General features: G+C 45.3%; 2 protein-coding genes and 2 long non-coding RNA genes across 6 annotated transcripts in view; 2 read left to right on the top strand and 2 right to left on the bottom strand.

Moving 5' to 3' along the window:
- LOC127593079 (tissue factor-like) overlaps nt 1-22,254 on the top strand; it is a 67,767-nt gene that overhangs the window by 24,605 nt on the left and 20,908 nt on the right. The gene's annotated exons all lie outside the window — the stretch shown is intronic.
- Nucleotides 1,502-8,258, bottom strand: LOC127593106 (uncharacterized). The gene is made up of 2 exons (XR_007960322.1): nt 6,464-8,258; nt 1,502-1,677 (listed from the first exon to the last, which is right to left on the bottom strand). It is a non-coding gene; the product is annotated as an uncharacterized LOC127593106 (long non-coding RNA).
- The window catches only part of abcd3a (ATP-binding cassette, sub-family D (ALD), member 3a), a 43,853-nt gene continuing 30,475 nt past the window's right edge, over nt 8,877-22,254 (bottom strand). For all 3 annotated transcript variants that reach the window (XM_052054266.1, XM_052054265.1, XM_052054267.1), the window contains exons 20-23: nt 21,934-22,053; nt 21,280-21,384; nt 12,166-12,222; nt 8,877-9,893 (exon numbers count right to left, since the gene is read on the bottom strand). In XM_052054266.1, the coding sequence (XP_051910226.1) occupies nt 9,816-9,893; nt 12,166-12,222; nt 21,280-21,384; nt 21,934-22,053 (360 nt within the window). In that variant the 3' untranslated portion in view covers nt 8,877-9,815. The remainder of the gene's footprint in view (nt 9,894-12,165; nt 12,223-21,279; nt 21,385-21,933; nt 22,054-22,254) is intronic.
- LOC127593110 (uncharacterized) lies at nt 21,331-22,004 on the top strand. The gene is made up of 2 exons (XR_007960327.1): nt 21,331-21,446; nt 21,796-22,004. It is a non-coding gene; the product is annotated as an uncharacterized LOC127593110 (long non-coding RNA).

The following is a 22,254-nucleotide window of genomic DNA, read 5'->3' as shown; positions in this document are numbered from 1 at the left end:
CGCGGGTATGGAGAGCAGTGAGATGCCTCTGTAGTTGTTGCAGAGTTGCTTGTCGCCTTTCCGCTTCCAGAATGGCAGGATGATGCCTCGGGTCCTAGTCTGTGGGGGGCTGTTCTGCCACCCACACATGGTTAATGATGTGGGTGAGCCACTGGGCCATGGAGTCACCACCTTCTTTGAGCAGCTCTGCAGTGATGGCACAGATTCCAGGGGCCTTGTGATTTTTTTAGTGATTTTATTGCTGCTCTGACCTCGTCGATTGTGACTGGGTCAGTTTTGCAGTTGGGGTTGGGGGTGGTAGAGTTGGCAGTAACAAGACGGGGGTCGGTGGGAACTGGAGGGTGATGAATGAGGTTGCTGAAGTGCTCTTTAAAGAGTTCAAGGCAGTCTATTTCAGTGGTGATGCGATTTCCACTGGCATCCTTCATGAGGGCGGTCTTGATGTGTGGTCCGATGCGGGCTTGGCGCAGCATTTGAAAGACCTGTCTAAGGTCGTTGCGCTGTGCTGCTGATTCCATGCGTTCGGCCTCTTCTCCCCAGTATCTCTCCCTGTCAGTTGCAATTGCCGCATTCCGTGCTGCATTGAGCCTCCGGTACTCTGTGATATCACCGAGCAGGCAAGCAGCACGGCGGCGGTCAATGATGTCGAGGGTCAGCTGTGAGATCCATGGTTGTTTGGGAAGAGATCTTGATCTTCCCAATACATCCTGGGCATCCTGGTTGACCTTTAATTTGAAAGTCTACCAGTCTGCGATGTCATCAACGGCCAGAGCGGTGAAGGCGTTGGTGATGGAGCGGCGATATGCGGAGGCAGTGGTGGGGTCGCAGAGTCTGGAAGACATCAAACGTGGTTGTGGCCTGATAGATGGGTCTGGTCGTATTTTAAGTCTTAGCTGGGCAACCAACAGGCGGTGGTCAGTGTTGCCCAACTATGCACATCTGAAGACCCTGCAGTTGGTGACGGAGGATCCGGGTTCTTCCATCAGGGCTATACCAGGTCCAGTGATGGATCTGCTTGCGGGGGAACCATGTGTCGGTGATACAGAAGTTATTTGAATGGCAGAGGAGAAGCAGACGTTTGCCGTTATCATTTGTGGTGTTATCGACACCATCTTTTGACTACTAAGCTCTCTTAAGTATTCACTTTGCTCCTGAGACTTGTTTTTAAGGTTTGACAGAACACGTTCATTTTCTTGTTTACTGTTTGAAAGCACCAAATGAAGCACAACTGGTGTTTGTCGATAATGTAATAAAAATTTGGACTGTAAAACAGGCTACAGGACGGATCAAATTAGTTTGTCTGTATCAAAGTCCTTTTCGCCCTCTAGTGGAATACAAGTAAACCGTCACTTGGAGAGTGGTTGTGTGCGTGTTGTTGACTGACACAAAATCTAAAAGATAAAACACTGAAAAATAGAGAAATATGTTTGAGGATGCTTCATCAGGTCTGTGTCAGATCCTCTATTCATGGCTCGGGTGAGAATTACTTTTTTGGGAGTGGTTGAAAAGGTGAATGTGAATCGCAATTGGTTGCCATCGGTGGGACCCTGCTTGAGCTGGTATCACGTCCACTACTTCTTCAAATGTAGAACACCCATCAACTGAGAGAGAGAGAGAGAATTCAAATCCATCTCGACAGCATTCACAGTCGCATGTGGCAAGTATAGTGTCAATTACCTTGCTCTTACATAATCCACGGCAAAATAACAGCAGGTGACGAGTTCTGGCCCAATTCATGACAAAAATACATTTCAAACAACTCACAAGGAGAGGACAAAGGCGGAAGCCCCCGTCGCTAGGAAGACATTTTTCTTTCAGTCAAAATATAAAATTCCAACAAGGAATGACTACTACATTGCCCAAATGACAACTTGCTGGTTGCTAATCGTTGGAGGGGCCACGCCAACACTTCTTGATCATGCCACCAATCTACATGAGTTTGAGCAATGGTTAAGTGAGCAACATATGCTGACCTTTGGGTCCATTTTCTTCAATATTATCTTCTGCAAATGCGTCATTCATGGCAACAGAAGCATGCAAAATTAGTCTTCTGCTTCATGCAGTGCCATTTCTCTCCAGTCGTCTCTCGAGTGCATTTTCTTTGTCTGACAAATCGGAGTCAGTCTCGCCATTTTCATTGCCAGATTCTGAATCCAAGAACCTTTCTGGACCTTTCAAAAAGTATTTCAAAGTACCGTATTTTTGCACTATAGGGCGCACCTTTAATGAATGGCCTATTTTAAAACTGTTTTCATACACAGGGCGCACCGCATTATGAGACGCATAGAATAGAAACTACAATAGAGGCTGCAGTTGCTTTATGCATCCACTAGATGGAGCTACTCTAAAGGAATACAATACAGTAATCCCTCGTTTATCGTGGTTAATGGGGACCAAAACCACCCGTGATAAACGCATATCTGCAAAGTAGTGACCAATTAACATATACAGGGAATTTTTTTAAGTCCGCAAACAGTACGCAAGAAGCTGCAAAATAATAGTGAGTCACATGGAGCAACATATACAGTACTGTACTCCATGTATATAATTTTTTTATAAGGTGCACTTGTCGGCTTTTGAGAAACTTGAATGCTTTTAGGTGCGTCTTACAGTGTAGAAAATACGGTAGATACAATTCACAGATTAAATGAAGGGTTCGTTAACACAAACATTTTGTGGAACCATCTTTAATTTGAAATGTTTATACGTAAGTCAGTGGTGCATAGACATTGACACGCGCACCATCGCTTCATACATGCATGACCAAAGTCTGAAACAAACGTTTCTGATGAGTTCTTCAAGTGGAGCAAAGATTACACCTCACCCATAAACTCTCACCTCTTCCCAAAATAAAAAGAGTTTGGTATTATTCGACAATATTATTTTTTTAACAATTTTACTCCCATCTCATAGACCACTGATAGAGAAATCTATGAAGAAAATTGTATCATGTTTAAAGTTTCGGTTAATTTGGGCACGTCTGGACATACTCGGCGCAGAGGTGTCGGCCGTTTGGGCGGAGGGCCTTTTCTTGAGGAATCATGTTAAAGCAAGGGGGGCGAACGCTTGGAAGAAGGCTAGATTCAATCATAGAGTGGGAATAAACAAATTGGGAACAAAGAGTTGTTGAATACCAAAAGACAGTTTGGGAACAGCTGTCGCGCCCAGGTGGACATTTGTCATCAGGAAAGTCTATGACTTGTGTATTCGGGTAGATCAACCGAAGAGGCCGGGCCGGGGGAAGCGGTATGCAAATCTCTGGGGCAGTGTCTTTCTTGTATTTTGCAATAAAGGTTCGAACCGGCTGAGAGGGAGCGGAGTGTGTATCATCGGAGCAACTAAACCGACGTTCGCTCTCAGAGATCCGCTCCCGCCGATATTGAAGACAATTTTCCTGTGCGCCGAGTCATTTCTTTAACTTTGTCCAAGAAAATCTCGGACAACCACTCTAACAGCTCTTTTTTTGCAGTCTGATGAGTGAAATTATTAAACTGTTATTTTATTGATCCACACTTCTGTGAAGTAATTCAGGAAAAGTAAAGCCAGTGAACAGAAAATAGTGTGGAGTGATGTGTTATCTACACACAGTAATAATTTAAGATTTGTCAAACCAGTTTTTGATTTTGATCAATCATGTATAATACTGTTCAACAATTGCTGTGAATTTAGAAAATTACCCTGGATGTTTGTTTCATCTGCAAATAATATGAATTTCAGGAATTGTGATGTCTTTGATGTGCATGATAATTCATATTTCAAGCCGATATTCATATCCACATTTTTTTTTCTTAATAAAAACTCCAGCTATTGACTGTTTTATGTACATTTATGAAACAGGTTTTGTGTTTGTTTGTGTTTTAGATTTTTTGAATATGGACAACTATTGTTTTAAAATGTTAACAAAAAGTGCAACGAGCTCGCATGCAGTTAAATGAAAACAAGCGTGTATGAGCCATGAAGGGGGCGGTTCTTGCTTCCTTTAGGGCAGGAGTCGAAAACGATGACGTCGAGCTTCATTAACTGTTGTACCACATGACCAATTCGGGAAACGTTTCAGACTGTTGAGAGCCGGTTCTTTCGGCTCCCAAATGACTCCTCAGTTTTTTTGTTGCTTAAATAAATTTAATACAAAAAATAACGTAATATGTGTAAAATGAATTACTAATGCAAAAAATGGACATTATATCAAATATTTATTATTTATATGGCTTTATTTATATTCTTATGAACATACTCAACATGGAGTACAACATGGAGTGCTACAAAAATAAAAACAAAGTACAAAGACCCATCTCAAAACAAGGTCGTCAAAAAGTTCCAATCTTTCAATGTGTATATTGATAAGCTTTTAACTATTTACATTAAAACAACATAAGTAAGCGTTGAATACCACAACAAATTATAAATTAAAATTTGTAAAACAAAAAGAAAAAACAGCATCCAGGTAAAGGTTTTAGCTTGTCTTTAGCGAAGATTGGCATGAAGAAAAACCAAGTGCCTCAGCTTTGAGGGGTTGATCCTGTTTCTCCTCTCTGTTAATATTTGCCCTGTTTTGGAGAATATTCTCTCCGAGGGGACAGATGTTGCTACAACACACAGCCAACACAAAATGGCTGAAAATCCAATCATTTTATAAGATATAAGATAAGATATCCTTTATTTGTCCCACACTGGGGAAATTTACAGTTCATCGTCAATTGTGTTCCGTTTTGCTGGTTTTATAGCTTTTTGCATAAAGTGGCTCATAGAGCTCTGGGTTGTACATCTAGGCAGTTGTGACATTGCAGCAGCAGCAACAGTTGCAGACACACTAGACAGGGCTGCCCAAACTTTTCGGATCGAAGATCTACTTTTCGATCAACTAACCTCACGGGAACTACCCTTACCGGCACGCACGCGCACACGCGCGCACGCACGCACACACGCACGCACGCGCACACACACACACACACACGCCATGATGAGAAACAGCCTGAAACTGAGGCATGCGACGCACTTCTGCAGCCTGTTAACTATCGTAGCTCACAAGTACCATTTTAAAGTGCTTCCCTGGACCCTCCTAGATTCCTATTCTTTGCCCGTGCCCTCGGTGAATTGTACACGAAGCAAACTCTGAATGAGAAGAATGACGATAAAAGATAGAGCGCAACAGCTCTTATCACAAGCTGCAATTGCAGACTGCTGAGCGCTAACAACTTCCGGCGACGTAATCAGGCGCCATCGTAAATTCAAGATTTACCTGCTTTATTTTTTTAATAATTTATTTTGTGAAAATGAGACTGATAGGATGATTAGGGTGCAGCGTACATGACACAAAAAATATATTACTAACATGTACAAAGACACACAAATGGTTGTTTGTTTTTTTTTCTCCTCGACACTCTTCAGATCTACTCGGGACCGGTCTTAAATCTACCGGTAGATCAGGATCTACCTAATGGGCACCCCTGCACTAGCACCTTCATTAATAGCTGGTTCCCTTGCTTGTCTTTTCTCTTCAAATTGTGCTGATGGGTGGACATTTCTGATGTGCCTGTGCAGGTTATTTGTGGAGCCTGATCTATGGGATATTTTAACCTTGCACAGTCTACACGCTGCCTTTGAACTATCAATTAAATTGAAATGAGTCCATATTTCACTGCATTTCCTATCCATTTTCTCACCTTTCCACTTTCCACCGTGTTGTTTTTTTCACTAACTAGCTCTCTCGTCTCCTCGTCTGTCTTGTTCGCGTGCTGCTCAGTGTGCTGTGTGAGTCTCTTCTCTAACTCCTCCCCCTTCTCTAAACTGCAGCGTGTGTGTGTGTAACCCTCCCCTTCCGGCTCCCTTCGTTCACTTCAAAGAGCCGCGTCTAAGAGCCGGCTCGTTCGCGAACGACACATCATTAGTTGTGCGACGTTTGGTAGCCATGTATTGTACCGTATACCCCTCAGGACTGGCTCTTTTCAAAATGTTTGTGTGTGCTTTCATTGAGCCGCGGCCAGCTCATCTTTTGGACAAAGATATTATAGTTTGGAAACTGCAGTTGGAAAAATATTCCAGTCACGTTTAATTTAGTTTGAGATAGTTTGGATTCGTGTGTACTACACACTACAAGAAATCCTTACCAAAAAAAAAAAAAAAAAAAAAACGTTGTCGGCAGAGATGAACAGAGCAGACAAAAAAAGCTCCAGTGTTGTCTTTTAAGTGTACACTTGATTCTTTTCTTAATTAGGACTGCACGACTGTCGTGTTTTATGTTATGTTTCTTATTTTACTTTATGTTAACTGTTTTGTGAAGCGCTTTGTTACAGCTGCCACTGTTGTGAAAGCGCTATATAAATCAGCATGTATTGTATTGTATTGTATTGTATGCATTTCTTCCACAACATTCCCTTTCTTACGAATTGGGTTTGAGATACGTTCAAAGGCCGCCTCAGAAAAAATGAAAATGAATGATACCTTCAATGGCACAAAGAAAAACATTCACCAAAACAGAAATTCTCGCAAGGAAATCACAAAATAAATTCGATCAGGGTGCTTGCGAACACACAAGTGAATTATTCTTTTAACATAACAGACACAAAATTCTACACTGGTCCAGTCTCCTACACAGAGGTTTCGCATAGTGGTTAAGTGCACGCCTAAAAACTATGTAGACAAGGTGCCAGTTTGATCCTCGGGCTAGATGTCCTGATTGTAATTTTAACTCTTTATCTTATTCAACAGGGAGGTGTTTGTTTTCCAAGTTAAGTGAGCACAACACCTCACCAGGAAGGGAAACAAATCCCTATCCCAGCTGTCTTAGGGCAGTAGGCGGGGAACACCTTGAACTAGTTGCCAACCAAACGCAAGCCACACAGAGATGAACAACCAACCATGCTCACACTCACACCTAAGGACAATTTCGAGTGTTCAATCAGGCTGCCATGCATGTTTTTGGAATGTGGGAGGAACCCGGAGTACCCGGAGAAAGCCCATGCAGGCCCGGGGAGAACATGCAAACTCCACACAGGGAGGCCGGAGAACCCGGAATGTCTGCGCTGTGAGGTCGACGCGCACACGACTGGAACACCGGGCCACCGGGAAACAAATACTGTATTACAATATATTTGATGACCAATGGGAAAGGATGGAAAGCATTTATTCACAGGGAATAAATATACCGTATTAGGCCAACGCACTTTATGTTGAGAAATGTAATTCTTCGCGAAAATCACCTGTGCATCACACATTTGTGACTGGAATTATTTATACACCTGGCCAGGAAGTTGTGTCATACAAAGCAAGAACTTTATAAGATAAAAGATAAGATATCCTTTATTCGTCCCACACTGGGGAAATTTACAGCCTCCAGCAGCAAGAATGTATGTAGAAAGAAGAAAGAGAAAAAAACAACAAACATCTTTCAATTAAATGCAATATGAACACAAAATGGATAAATCACAGTACTATTTACAATTTTCCTTCACATCATTTAATTATTATTATTATTATGATTGTTATTTTTTATTCATCAGCCTGACAGCAGTCGGTAGGAACGAGCGTCGGTATCTCTCCTTCTTGCAGCGCGGGTGTAACAGTCTCTGGCTGAAGGAGCTACCAAGTGCTGTCAGGGCGGGCTGGAGGGGGTGGGAGGGACTGGCCATCATAGCTTTTAGCTTAGTTAGCATCCTTCTGTTGCCCACCTCCTCCAGAGTGTCAAGGGAGCAACCCAGGACAGAACTGGCCTTTCTGACCAGTCGCTCCAGTCTCTTTCTGTCCCGGGCTGAGATGCTGCCTGACCAGCAGACAATGCCATAATGGATGGCCGAGGCCACCACCGAGTTATAGAACGTCTCAAGGAGTGACCCCTGAACCCCAAAAGACCTCAGTTTCCTGAGTAGGAAGAGTCGGCTCTGTCCTTTCCTAATCAGGGTGTCCGTGTTTGTAGACCAGTCCAGTTTGTCGTTCAGAAGAACACCAAGGTACTTGTAGGAGGTCACCCTCTCTATGTCCATACCCTGGATGTTCATCGGTGCTGGTGAGGACTTCTTTCTATCTTTGTTTCATCAATCCCAAGGTTAGAGTTGTTGATTTTACCAGGAAGAAATGTTTTGGATTTGGTTCACCTTGAAGTCTTTTTGTGAATATATAGATTGATGGTGAAATTTTTGTTCTTTTATAAAGACATTATTCTCAGCAAAGATAAGCGTTCTGGTGGCTGCTTCAAACTTGAGGGAGTCTTGCTTGATGTACAGCTTCAGCTTTTCAACAGTCATTTCTTCATAGATGTGTAAGTTACCCATGCCATTTACACAAACACTGCCCCATATACCATTACGGATGCTGGCTTTCGAACTTCTGACAGGGGCACACTGTGGGAAAACTTAATCAAAAGCACTAAGATAATCCTGAAAACACCAATAACGAAAACATACAAAAACCTATGACAGCAACACACCGACGCGATGACGAGTAGTCGGCATGGCAGTCCTTATAAACAAAAAGAGCTGATGATGAAATGACCAACAAGTGTGATGCTGGGGGAGAAAGCCCTCTGATGCCCCCTGCTGGAGACAAACAGAAGACAACTATGACAGGGACTACTCCGCGGACGACAGGTAGAGCGCGGTCGACTGGTTGGGCCCTCCTGATTTAGAGTGTCCAATCAGCCTACCATGCATGTTTTTGGAATGCGGGAGGAAACCGCAGTAGCTGAAGAAAAATCCCGGGCAAGCACATGGAGAAGTCACCATGAATCAGTCCATTTTAGATGAGCTCGGGCAGGAGAAGCCAGCGGCGTTTCTGGCTGTTGTTGAGAAATGGCTTTGGCTTTGCATAGTTGTTATACCCGGTGGTCTGCAATATTGTATATTTCCCATGTTTTAGCCCCACAAAAATACAGTGGTGTCAAGTTCAATTGTGTGCATCGTTTATTTCGATATTTTATACAGAGATTCATTGGAAGACAATCTTGTGCACCTATGAGCCAATTATAGATACATTTCATAATTTATGAGATTACCGATAGCACCCCCCCCTCCAACCCTCAACAAACTTCAGATTGATATCACTGTAAATTTTAAGAGAAGTCAAAATCAACGGAGCAAGAGATAGTCAGTTCTAAATGATCCTACATTGCAGAGGTTATCGTTCTAATCCAAATAGAAAAAACGGTCACGGGAAAGTGCCGTTAAGTCATCGGTCCGATGAAACGATTACCTTGCACCACAGAGTGCTGACAACAACCAACAGCACATTGACATAACCTCTTGCCTGACGTACCGATATTTAATTACGTGACTCTTTGCTTTGACATCTCAGCTGACTCAGGATTTGTTTGGCCAGCGTGGACACAGCTCGTCAACCAAAATGCCATTAAAGGATCAAACAGCTGTTAACCTTCAAACAATTTAGATTTTGAAAAAAAAAACACATGAAGGGTCATTTTTGGGTGTGCCAGACAATATCGGCAGAAAATGCTGAAATAGTTTACGAGGAAATGATCTTCCTCTGAAATAAAAACAGTATAAATAGGGTCTTATACACTGTCCTGGACACTGTTCACAATGGAACAGGACAATTTACGCCAATTGTGGTTAGTAGGCTTCATGACCCTATTATGTAGTGATGTCATCATCTCTAATCATTTTTACACGCGTAAAACATTCAAGTTCGCAATTCAGATATTTTTCCTTAAATCATATGAACAAATGAACAGGTCCAAATTAATAAAAAAAAAAACTAACCAAAAAGTTATTACACCATTACCGCATATCAGTGATAGGCACCGTTTTCTGTGCAAATTTTGGACTGGATTAGTAGACAAGTGCATTTCAGTGAGGAGTCACCGGTCAAGAACCATACTCCACAGTTTCTTCTGTGATGGGTTTGAAGTCGTAGTTTCCTCGGCCATCCATGTGCAGGTAATACTTCACAGAAAAAGGGTGAAAGGTGGAAGCAAATTCATTCATTTGTCACAACAGCATCATCCGGAAGAAATCTTGAAAAGGGTTTCATACATGATTTCCTGTCGAATTTTGAAAGGACGTATTTTCATTCACAGCCCAGGAATATCCCAACTCCATTTTTCTTTGCACCTCACCTATTATCACACTCCATAAGACTTAGAACCGACACAGTTAAACTATTTGGTCACCTGATATCAGCACCGTTAAACTTTGCTAATCTTCAAGATCCATCCATCCATCCATCATCTACCGCTTATCTGGGGCCAGGTCGCGGGGGCAACAGCTTTAGAAGGAAGCCCAAACTTCCCTCTCCCTAGCTACTTCTTCCAGCTCTCCCCGGGGGATCCCGAGACGTTCCCAGGCCAGCTGGGTGACATAGTCTCTCCAGCATGTCCTGGGTCTTCCTCGGGGTCTCCTCCCGGTGGGACATGCCCGGAACACCTCACCAGGGAGGCGCTCAGGAGGCATCCGAATCAGATGCCCAAGCCACCTCATCTGGGTCCTCTCGATGTGGAGGAGAAGCGGCTCGACTCCGAGCCCCTCCCGGATGACCGAGCTTCTCACCTTATCTCTATGGGAGAGCCCGGACACCCTGCGGAGAAAACTCATTTCGGCCGCTTGTATCCGGGGATCTCGTTCTTTCGGTATGAGGGTTGGGATGTAGATCGACCGGTAAATTGAGAGCTTCACCCTTTGGCTCAGCTCCTTCTTTACCACGACAGACAAATACAACGTCCGCATCACAGCAGACGCTGCACCGATCCGCCTGTCGATCTCCCGCTCCCTCCCGCCCCCACTCGTGAACAAGACCCCAAGATACTTGAACTCCTCCACTTGGGGCAAGATCTCTTCCCCGACTCGGAGGGGGCACTCCACCCTTTTCCGACTGAGGACCATGGTTTCAGATTTGGAGGTGCCGATTTTCATCCCAACCGCTTCACACTCGGCTGCGAAACGCTCCAGTGCGTATAGCAACCGTGCTAGTCCCCTTCTTCTCCACAGTGTGGTTCACCGGGATGTCGAAAGTCAGCGGGACCTCATCCATGTTGGTTATGTGGTTAGGCTGGATGCATTTGTCGACAATCTTCTAACTGCAGTAGGTGCGGAAAACAGCCAGCTTTTCTTTGTAGTCCGCTGGAAGTTGCTGAGCCACGGTCGTCTTCACTCTCACGGATAGATGGTGACGTTTCATAAAGCGAAAGCACCAAGACGGACCTCCTTGAAAATGTTCAATTTTCAATTCTTCGGCTAGCGTTTTCGCCCTTGGTCGAATGGTGACCGTGGAGACGCTTCTGCCGGCTGCTCTTTGATCAAGAATCCACCGCTCCAGTTGGTCTTCCAACTCGGACCACCTCGCCTTCTTTCCACGGAAACTCAGCTTCGTCTTTTTGACTTGGCAAAGCTCGTCCTCCTTCTTCCTCCATTTGCGAACCATGGATTCGTTGACCTTAAATTCTCTGGCGGCTGCTCGATTCCCAGGTTTCTCTGCATAACCGATGCCTTGGAGGTTGAATTGAGCTTCGTAGGCGTGTCTCTAGTGGAATTCATTTTCGGGGGTTCTTGGAAACCAAAACCGAAGTTGTTTTGCAATAATGCACATACTCACACTTTATACAGGTGCTGGTACCTGCTAGAGGCATGCCTTTAGCGTCCACTTACACGCCCACCCATCACTCAATGGCGGAGTTCTCCCCTGAATTTCCTGTACTCACTCACGTCCACCTCTCTCCCCATATATTTATATATATACACGGACACCCTTCACTGATTGGCCGACCTCTTCGCCGCATGCCTGTCGTCACTCACGTACACCTTTTCTCTCTCTCTCTCTCCATATATTTATATATATACACGGACGCCCTTCACTGATTGGCTGACCTCTTCGCCGCATGCCTGTCATCAATCACTTCAGCCTTTTCTCTATATCTCTATATCGTCGGCTCTCAGCCAGGTTTTGGAACTCAGCTCATACAAAAGACGCTCCGCATTATAAGGCGTCCTGTCCATTTTGGAGAAAATTTTAGACTTTTAATGGCGCCTTATAGTCGTGAAAATACGGTAAGTTAAATGCTTGAGATGTTTGGCACTTCTTCAGAATGCACTACATATTCTCAAAAATATGTATTATTGTATTTTTTTTTTTTTTTAATGATTGATCAAATGTTTTTGGGGCTGTTTCTCATGTTCCATTAATCACGTTGCGTTGTGTTCCAATGTTCATCTCAATTCTTACCTCGTGATGCTTCCAAAGAGACTTCCTGTGAGACACTGTGAACAAAGTAATGCCCACCTACAAAAGAAAGACAAGACAGGACTAGTTACCGAGTTAATAAAGTAAAAGCTGTTCAAACTAGATCACATTTACATTTTTGATAAAATTCCAAAATAAAATTCACCCGTTTAGTTTTCGCTCTGACTATTCAAATACACATTTATTGATCAGTGAGAAATGTACTGCGCAGAATAAAAGCAGTAAAATTTCCATGAACATGTTAAAATTAATACAGCATATTGTAGTGACTTCTATATATATACTTCACCACCAACTGCAAACGTGTGAATGCAATGTTGCATATGCGTGTCACGATTTGGTAACGGGGTAGAAATAATTGCAGTCCCTTTAAGGACCGCCATGTTTATCTGCTGGTTTCTACGGAAACCGACTTTCGGCGGGTCTCGGTTGGCGCGGGAAGTTTTGCTGCTGTTTGTGCTAATAAAAAAATGACACTCTCTCTCTGAGTGCGAACGTGAGAAATTGTCGCTTTCTTCGCGTTGCTACAATTTCCACACTGGTGACCCTCGACGTTTTTTGCTGGACGATTCCAGACCGCGAAGATGTCCGTGAACGCTGTTTCGCTCAAGCTCCCAGAGTTTTGGGAATCATCTGCGTCTGCTTGGTTCGCTCAGACTGGGGCCCACTGCGGATACTACGAGATACGACTACGTTGTTTCCGCGCTGGGCAGTTCGACGGCGTCCAGGGTTGTGAGTTTCCTCCAATCTCCTCCGACAGAAGGGCGATATGATGCGCTGAAGGCTCACTTATTGAAAACCTTTGAACTTTCCGACGCTGAACGGGCCGACAAACTTTTTTCTCTCCACGGCCTGGGGGACGGCAAGCCCTCCGAGTTAATGGATCGTATGCTCGAGCTGCTAGGCGAGCACAAACCGGACTTTCTTTTTCTTTACCTTTTTCTGCGCCAGTTACCCACCCAGGTGAGGGCAGCTTTGGCTAACACCGCTATCACTGACTGTAGAGAGCTCGCTGCGGAGGCTGATAAATTTTTCCTGGCCGGCCGGCAACACTGTGCAGCGGCTCTCCCCCCCGTGACTGCCGCTAGTGCCTCCGATAATTACACACTCGTCGCGGCAGCTGTCCCTCACCCGCGGCACGCTACTGGTTTATGTTTTTACCACGCCAAGTTCGGACCGAAGGCTAAGAGGTGCCGCTCGCCGTGCTCGTTCGGCGGGCCGGGAAACGCCGCGGCCGGCGCTCATTCGTGGCCATGAGCGTCTGCAACGTTGGCGGGCTGCTTTTCATCTGCGACTCTATCTCTGGACGGCGTTTCCTCTGCGACACAGGGGCACAGCGCAGCATTTTGCCTGCATCGCAGATCGACATGGTAGCTGACAGCCACGGCCCTCCTTTGGCAGCTGCGAATGGGAGCCCCATTCGCACCTACGGCTTGAGGTTCGTGGAACTGTGCTTTGGTGGGCAGCGCTTTTGTTGGAACTTTGTTACAGCGCGTGTCGATGTACCTCTTTTGGGGGCGGATTTTTTGTGCGCTCATGGACTTTTGGTGGATGTGAAAAACCAACGCTTAATAGACGCTGCCGCTTTCTGTTCTTACGCGTGCACACTCGGACCGCCCGATGTTATCCGCCTCTCCAGCATAGTCCCCCTCACGGACGTTTTCCACCGCCTGCTTGCCGAATTCCCTGCACTCACACAGCCCACCTTCACTTCGGCGGCTGCCAGGCACGGGGTGGACCACCAAATCGCCACCACGGGCCCACCGGTCTACGCCCGAGCGCGGCGCCTGGACCTGCTGGCTGTGGCCAAGACGGAGTTCGACAACATGGAGCGCCTGGGAATTGTCCGCCGCTCTAACAGCCCTTGGGCCTCTCCTCTCCACATGGTCCCTAAACCAGGCGGCGGCTGCCGCCCTTGTGGAGATTATCGACGGCTCAACGACGCTACTACGCCCGACCGCTACCCTGTACCGCACATCCAGGATTTCTTTTCTCCAAGGTCGACCTCGTGAGGGGCTACCATCAGGTTCCCGTTCACCCCCCCGACATCCCTAAAATGGCAGTGATCACACCTTTTGGATTGTTCGAGTTTCTACGCATGCCGTTTGGGCTTAAGAACGCTGCTCAGACCTTCCAACGCCTGATGGACTCTGTGCTGCTGGAGCGTCCTTTTGTTTTCGTGTACCTTGACGACATCCTGGGAGCAAGTTCTTCCACGTCAGACCACGTGGCACACCTCCGAACCCTTTTTCACCGGCTCAGTCAACACGGACTTATCATCAACCCTGCGAAGTGCCAGTTTGGCCTCTCCACCATGGACTTCTTGGGGCACAGGGTCACGGAGGCAGGCGCAGTTCCTCTCCCGTCCAAGGTGGAGGCCGTCGCAGCGTTCCCACGCCCAGTCACCGTGAAGTCCCTGCAGGAATTTCTTGGCATGGTGAACTTCTATCATCGTTTCATCCCGGGAGCGGCTCGAACTATGCGGCTTCTACATGAGGCCCTTAAAGGCAAGAAGCCCAAACACATTGTTGACTGGACTGAAAGCAGGGTCAGGGCTTTTATGGACACCGAAGGAGCTTTGGCACGGGCTACGATGCTGGCACATCCCTCCTTTTGTGCCCCTGTGGCACTGACCACGGATGCTTCGGACTACGCGGTGGGGGCGGTGTTTGAACAATGGATGGACGGTACCTGGCAGCCTCTCGCTTTTTTCAGTAGGCAGTTACGCCCCCCTGAGCGAAAGTACAGTACTTTCAACCGTGAACTGCTTGGGATGTACCTCGCCATCTGCCATTTTCGACACATGCTGGAAGGCCGCCGGTTTACAGTTTACGTCGACCACAAACCGTTGACCTTCGCCATGTCCAAGGCAGCAGAACCATGGTCCGCCCGACAGCAACGCCAGCTGTCCTATGTCTCCGAATTTACTACAGACATTCAACACGTGGCGGAGAAAGACAACTGTGTTGCTGACTGCCTCTCCAGAGCCATAGCTGGAGCGGTCCACCTGGGTCCCGACTACTGCAGTATGGCGAAGGACCAGGTTTCCGACACCACAGTGCAGCAGTGCCGGTCGTCCACTACAGGTTTGCAGCTGAGGGACATGGTTTTTGGCAGCTGCGGCCGGTTTTCGATGCTGTCCATGGACTCTCTCAACCAGGGACCAAGGCCTCTCAAAGACTGGTGGCAGCCAAGTTCGTGTGGCACAGCCTGAGGAAGGATGTCAGAGATTGGGCTCGTGCCTGCGTGGAGTGCCAGCGGGCCAAGGTGCACCGCCACACCAAGGCCCCTTTGGAACACTTTCACGTGCCTGAGCGACGTTTCGACCATGTCAACGACGACCTGGTTGGCCCCCTGCCCCCTTCTCGAGGGTGCACTCACCTGTTAACTATGGTCGACCGCACCACACGTTGGGCGGAGGTCGCCCCGCTCTCGTCCATTACATCAGTCGACGTGGCACGAGCGTTTATTGGCACCTGGATATCCCGTTTTGGCACCCCTTCTGATATTTCCTCGGATCGCGGCGTGCAGTTCACTTCTGAGCTTTGGACTGCAGTGGCAGACGGCTTAGGAGTGAAGTTGCACCGCACCACAGCGTATCACCCGCAGGGCAACGGCCTTTGCGAACGTTTCCACCGGTCGATGAAGGTGCCACTTTAAAGGATGGCAACTGGATTGACAGACTCCCGTGGGTCATGGTGGGCATCAGGACGGCGCCTAAGGAGGATCTCCGGTCTTCCTCTGCGGAGCTGGTTTATGGCCAGCCTCTGCGGGTGCCTGGAGATTTTGTGCCGACTGCTTCGACTCCTTGGTCGGCCACGACACAACGCTCCACCCACTTGGACAATGCCAGGCTCTTTGCCCCGCTGCCCACTTCTTGCCACGGTGTACCAGGTTCTCACATGCCCAAGGACCTCCTGTCAGCTGGTTATGTGTTCATTCACGTTGATGGGCACAGAGGGCCCTTGCCTTCCTTATGAGGGCCCCTTCCGAGTTTTGGAGGCGGGACAGAAACATTTTGTCATTGACATGGGGGGTAAACCCGAGCGGGTCTCGGTGGACCGCCTTAAGCCGGCTCACTTGGACTTGGCCGGGCCGGTTGAAGTGGCTCGCCCGCCGAGGCGAGGTCGTCCTCCTACCGGAAGCTTGTCTCCTGGCCTTCTCCCCTCTGACCCTTTCCCCGTGACTTCCCCGTCTTCGGTTTCTCCTGTTCCTCCGCGACCGCCCCCTGCGGATGCGCTTCCTCTCTTCCCCGTACGGCATAGCCGTTACGGCTGCCGGATTCGCCCCCCGCGACTTGAACTTTAGAGTGTCTGTTTTTGTTGGGTTGAATTCTGGGGGGACGTGTGTAGTGACTTCTATATATATACTTCACCACCATAACGGCTGCCGGATTCGCCCCCCGCGACTTGAACTTTAGAGTGTCTGTTTTTGTTGGGTTGAATTCTGGGGGGACGTGTGTAGTGACTTCTATATATATACTTCACCACCAACTGCAAACGTGTGAATGCAATGTTGCATATGCCTGTCAGAGAGTTCACGATTTGGTAACAGGGTAGAAATAATTGCAGTCCCTTTAAGGACCGCCATGTTTATCTGCTGGTTTCTATGGAAACCGACTTTCGGCGGGTCTTGGTTGGCGCGGGAAGTTTTGCTGCTGTTTGTGCTAATAAAAAAATGACACACTCTGAGTGCGAACGTGAGAAATTGTCGCTTTCTTCGCGTTGCTACAATTTCCACAATATCCTTGGAACAACTTCGGATTTTATCAACCTAACCTTTGGTGTTGGCCATCGGCTGTGCAAAACCCATTAAAGGGTTTTCAGGGTAAGCCTTGACAAAACCATCTGTGAAAGTTGCAAGTTGAATTTTAATGTATGCTTTGAGGGGGCGCCGAAAGGAATTTTTTTTAAACAAATTATTCTTTCATGTCATGCCAACAATGAGATATTTCTGAAACAATGCTGCACAACAACGAGACGGAAGAGCGGAAGGAACTCGATTGTGTCTGCAAATTTAGAAGAAAAAAGAAAACACACCAGCGTGCATGTATCCTACGCTATTGTTTCAGCTAGCTTACATTTTAGCCTTGCCTGCGTCCAATAATGCAATCTGTTGTGGTTGTGTTCAATAAAGAAATAGATCCCCTAACTGACACTACGCCACTTATCAATTCACACTCACAAAACAACAACACCCCGCCACGCGATCTCATCGGGAAGATGTGTGATACTGAAATCCAATTTATGTTTTGTATAAAGTCATTATACAGATAATATTTCCATTTTTGATGCCATGGATACCATACCACAATCTGACTGATTGATGGTCGTTAAACCAAACTTGAGCCTTCAGCAACCGTGTGGGTCGTTGGGAGAGCAGTCAGCTGTGAAACGTTCATTGGTAGTTTGACTACAATTCACATTTGGATATGCTGTGAAAACAATCGGTGTGGGAAATTGTTAAAGATATGGCGGCTGTTTATCATATTCTGTCGGCTGACTTATCGAAGAATTTTTTTGTTTTTTTTGTCTACCCCACCCCGACAGCAAAAAACAGCAAATGCTTGAGTACTACATTTGAAAGGGCTAGTTTCAGGGTACAAACAATATGTGAGTGTTTTATTCTCTTTAAATTACAGTACCGTAAATTCCGGGCGACAGACCTCACCTGATTAAGAGCCGCATGCTCAGATTTATGAAGAAAAATCAATTTATCATCATATGCACTCCACCATCTTATAAACCGCTGGCCAATGTGTAGGCGGGGGTTTGCTTCCGCGTCCCTGCCGCCTGGAGCCCCTCCGGGTGAGGCCGCGGACGCGGTCCCCCGCAGAAAAAAACGCAACGATTTCTTAAGGTTAAAATAATCCCCATATTTTTATGAGCATGATGAATGCATTTGCACAAGGAAATTACGCTGAAACACCTAATAAGAGGCCAGACAAAGAAAGATCTTGATGCGCATTTGCGTAATTATGAGGAGAAATACTGCAGCCCACTAGGCTTTAAATAGAATAATGCAAATCATATAAATGGGAAAAGATATATAAAGTTATTTCTATAGTCAGCCGCTTAAAAATTATCATTGGTGGCAGCTTTAGGCCATATACTGCGCAGCTCAAAACACAGGTAAAATGTGTTCTCTCATGGCCGCTTGTTTTCAGTATGACGGAGGAGTCACCTTTTTTATTTCCAGTCAGAGTGAGGGGCAAATCAAATGTGCATGGGTCTTTTTACACTAGCTCAGTTCTTCTTGCCGGAGCCTCCACCTTCGCACCATTGACTCGTCTATGCCAAGATTACGGGCAGCAGCTCGATTTCCTTCTTTAACTCATTCAGTACCAGCCAATTCTAGACCAAGTTTGAAAAGACGTTTAAAAATGTCTTTGGAAGTGAATGAGTTAACTGCCAGAGTGATCGCTTTTAGTTTAAAAGCTGCATCATATGCTTTTCGTCTGGTATTCTCCATGTTGATCGGGGTTAGAAGAAAGACAAGTAAGTTAAATAAGGAAGTTATGATTACCGGTAATCATACAATTTCATTGGACCCCTGTGTACTACTCATTCATTTTATTGGTCGACTGTTGCCGGGTAACAGAATTTTCCCCGCAACGGCGAAAAGAGCAGAAGTTGTGATTAGTCATACATTCTCATTGGACCTCAGTGAACTACTCGTTCATTTTATTGGTCCCTGTTTTTCCCGCGATGGAAAAAAATCATTAAAAAGCCGCTTCATATAACATGCCGCAGTGTTGCAAGTGTGGAAAAAAAGTAGCGGCTTGTAATCCGAAATTTACGGTAATTTGATGTTTTTCTGTGTTACCCATTAAGTTTGCAAGTGAAAAAAAAAATCCCATTTTGGTCACGGTTTTAACATGAAATACTTTCAAAAATGAGTCCATTTTTTTTTTATCCACTGACTGTTGAGTGAGTTATCCATGCTTCCTTACTATCTCGGAGTCTCCTGAAACACCTAATAAGAGGCCAGACAAAGAAAGATCTTGATGCGCATTTGCGTAATTATGAGGAGAAATACTGCAGCCCACTAGGCTTTAAATAGAATAATGCAAATCATATAAATGGGAAAAGATATATAAAGTTATTTCTATAGTCAGCCGCTTAAAAATTATCATTGGTGGCAGCTTTAGGCCATATACTGCGCAGCTCAAAACACAGGTAAAATGTGTTCTCTCATGGCCGCTTGTTTTCAGTATGACGGAGGAGTCACCTTTTTTATTTCCAGTCAGAGTGAGGGGCAAATCAAATGTGCATGGGTCTTTTTACACTAGCTCAGTTCTTCTTGCCGGAGCCTCCACCTTCGCACCATTGACTCGTCTATGCCAAGATTACGGGCAGCAGCTCGATTTCCTTCTTTAACTCATTCAGTACCAGCCAATTCTAGACCAAGTTTGAAAAGACGTTTAAAAATGTCTTTGGAAGTGAATGAGTTAACTGCCAGAGTGATCGCTTTTAGTTTAAAAGCTGCATCATATGCTTTTCGTCTGGTATTCTCCATGTTGATCGGGGTTAGAAGAAAGACAAGTAAGTTAAATAAGGAAGTTATGATTACCGGTAATCATACAATTTCATTGGACCCCTGTGTACTACTCATTCATTTTATTGGTCGACTGTTGCCGGGTAACAGAATTTTCCCCGCAACGGCGAAAAGAGCAGAAGTTGTGATTAGTCATACATTCTCATTGGACCTCAGTGAACTACTCGTTCATTTTATTGGTCCCTGTTTTTCCCGCGATGGAAAAAAATCATTAAAAAGCCGCTTCATATAACATGCCGCAGTGTTGCAAGTGTGGAAAAAAAGTAGCGGCTTGTAATCCGAAATTTACGGTAATTTGATGTTTTTCTGTGTTACCCATTAAGTTTGCAAGTGAAAAAAAAAATCCCATTTTGGTCACGGTTTTAACATGAAATACTTTCAAAAATGAGTCCATTTTTTTTTTATCCACTGACTGTTGAGTGAGTTATCCATGCTTCCTTACTATCTCGGAGTCTCCTGAAACACCTAATAAGAGGCCAGACAAAGAAAGATCTTGATGCGCATTTGCGTAATTATGAGGAGAAATACTGCAGCCCACTAGGCTTTAAATAGAATAATGCAAATCATATAAATGGGAAAAGATATATAAAGTTATTTCTATAGTCAGCCGCTTAAAAATTATCATTGGTGGCAGCTTTAGGCCATATACTGCGCAGCTCAAAACACAGGTAAAATGTGTTCTCTCATGGCCGCTTGTTTTCAGTATGACGGAGGAGTCACCTTTTTTATTTCCAGTCAGAGTGAGGGGCAAATCAAATGTGCATGGGTCTTTTTACACTAGCTCAGTTCTTCTTGCCGGAGCCTCCACCTTCGCACCATTGACTCGTCTATGCCAAGATTACGGGCAGCAGCTCGATTTCCTTCTTTAACTCATTCAGTACCAGCCAATTCTAGACCAAGTTTGAAAAGACGTTTAAAAATGTCTTTGGAAGTGAATGAGTTAACTGCCAGAGTGATCGCTTTTAGTTTAAAAGCTGCATCATATGCTTTTCGTCTGGTATTCTCCATGTTGATCGGGGTTAGAAGAAAGACAAGTAAGTTAAATAAGGAAGTTATGATTACCGGTAATCATACAATTTCATTGGACCCCTGTGTACTACTCATTCATTTTATTGGTCGACTGTTGCCGGGTAACAGAATTTTCCCCGCAACGGCGAAAAGAGCAGAAGTTGTGATTAGTCATACATTCTCATTGGACCTCAGTGAACTACTCGTTCATTTTATTGGTCCCTGTTTTTCCCGCGATGGAAAAAAATCATTAAAAAGCCGCTTCATATAACATGCCGCAGTGTTGCAAGTGTGGAAAAAAAGTAGCGGCTTGTAATCCGAAATTTACGGTAATTTGATGTTTTTCTGTGTTACCCATTAAGTTTGCAAGTGAAAAAAAAAATCCCATTTTGGTCACGGTTTTAACATGAAATACTTTCAAAAATGAGTCCATTTTTTTTTTATCCACTGACTGTTGAGTGAGTTATCCATGCTTCCTTACTATCTCGGAGTCTCCATTAATTAGAGGTTTGCAATAGAAGGACATCATACCATTCTGCAATGACTGTAGATGTAGTCTTCCACATCAACACTCACAGCACTGGTGCACTCGTCCAGAATAGCAAATTGGGGTTTGTGGTAGAACAGTCGGGCCATCTGCAAAGACAAGAGAAAAAAAGGAATGCAACGCAACATTACAGATTTCAATGTGAATATTTGTAGAAGGTTTTAAAGATAATGCAGTGATCCCTCACTGTATCTCGCTTCACTACATCGCATTTTATTTTTCCCAAAATACTGTATTCAGAAAAAAATTCTGAATAACTCAGAGGTTTTGTACATGGCTGCACGCATGATTGGTTTCCAGCGCGAGGTTGACCAATGACAGCACGAGTGGATTTATCCCGTGAGCTGATTGGCTGCGCATTTTCGCAGCCTCGGCCAGCACATTCCCTTGCGTCTCGTCAAGCTGTTGACTCTCTGATCAATCAATGTTTTGTCAGCCGTTGAATCTTTGATTAGTATCTTATCATGAGGTTGCGTTTGATACGTGCGGGGCGGGGAGAGCGAGAGCAAGAGAGTAAAGTTTACATGTTCTTCTCAAATCTTGATGAACAGTGTACATGTGATTAAATACTTATTGAAGGTACTTGTGGTTGTTTTATAAAGTGACCGTTATAAAACACAGGAGAGATGAATACTTACAGCCATCCTCTGCTTTTCTCCTCCACTCAAAACATCCATCCAGTCCTGCACTGAGTCCCAACTGCCCTCTCTGTTTAAAATGTGACCCAGTTGAACATTGTCCAAGTACTCCTTTAATACCTGGAGTCATGGGGAACAAAAGTAATCCGATTACAAAGACGCCATTGTATTCCCTGTTAGACAGAACTCAAGAAACACCAAAAATTTCCAACGGTTGGCGGGAGCCTTCACACGAGAGCAGTCCTCAAATCGTGGGGTGCGCTACCCTTCTAAGGGATTGGTCCATTTCTTAATAGTTTACAGGGTTATTTTATATTATTC

This window comes from Hippocampus zosterae, chromosome 20 (genome assembly GCF_025434085.1).
Source record: "Hippocampus zosterae strain Florida chromosome 20, ASM2543408v3, whole genome shotgun sequence".
Classification (NCBI taxonomy): Eukaryota; Metazoa; Chordata; class Actinopteri; order Syngnathiformes; family Syngnathidae; genus Hippocampus; species Hippocampus zosterae.
This window is presented reverse-complemented; position numbering and strand designations above follow the sequence as displayed.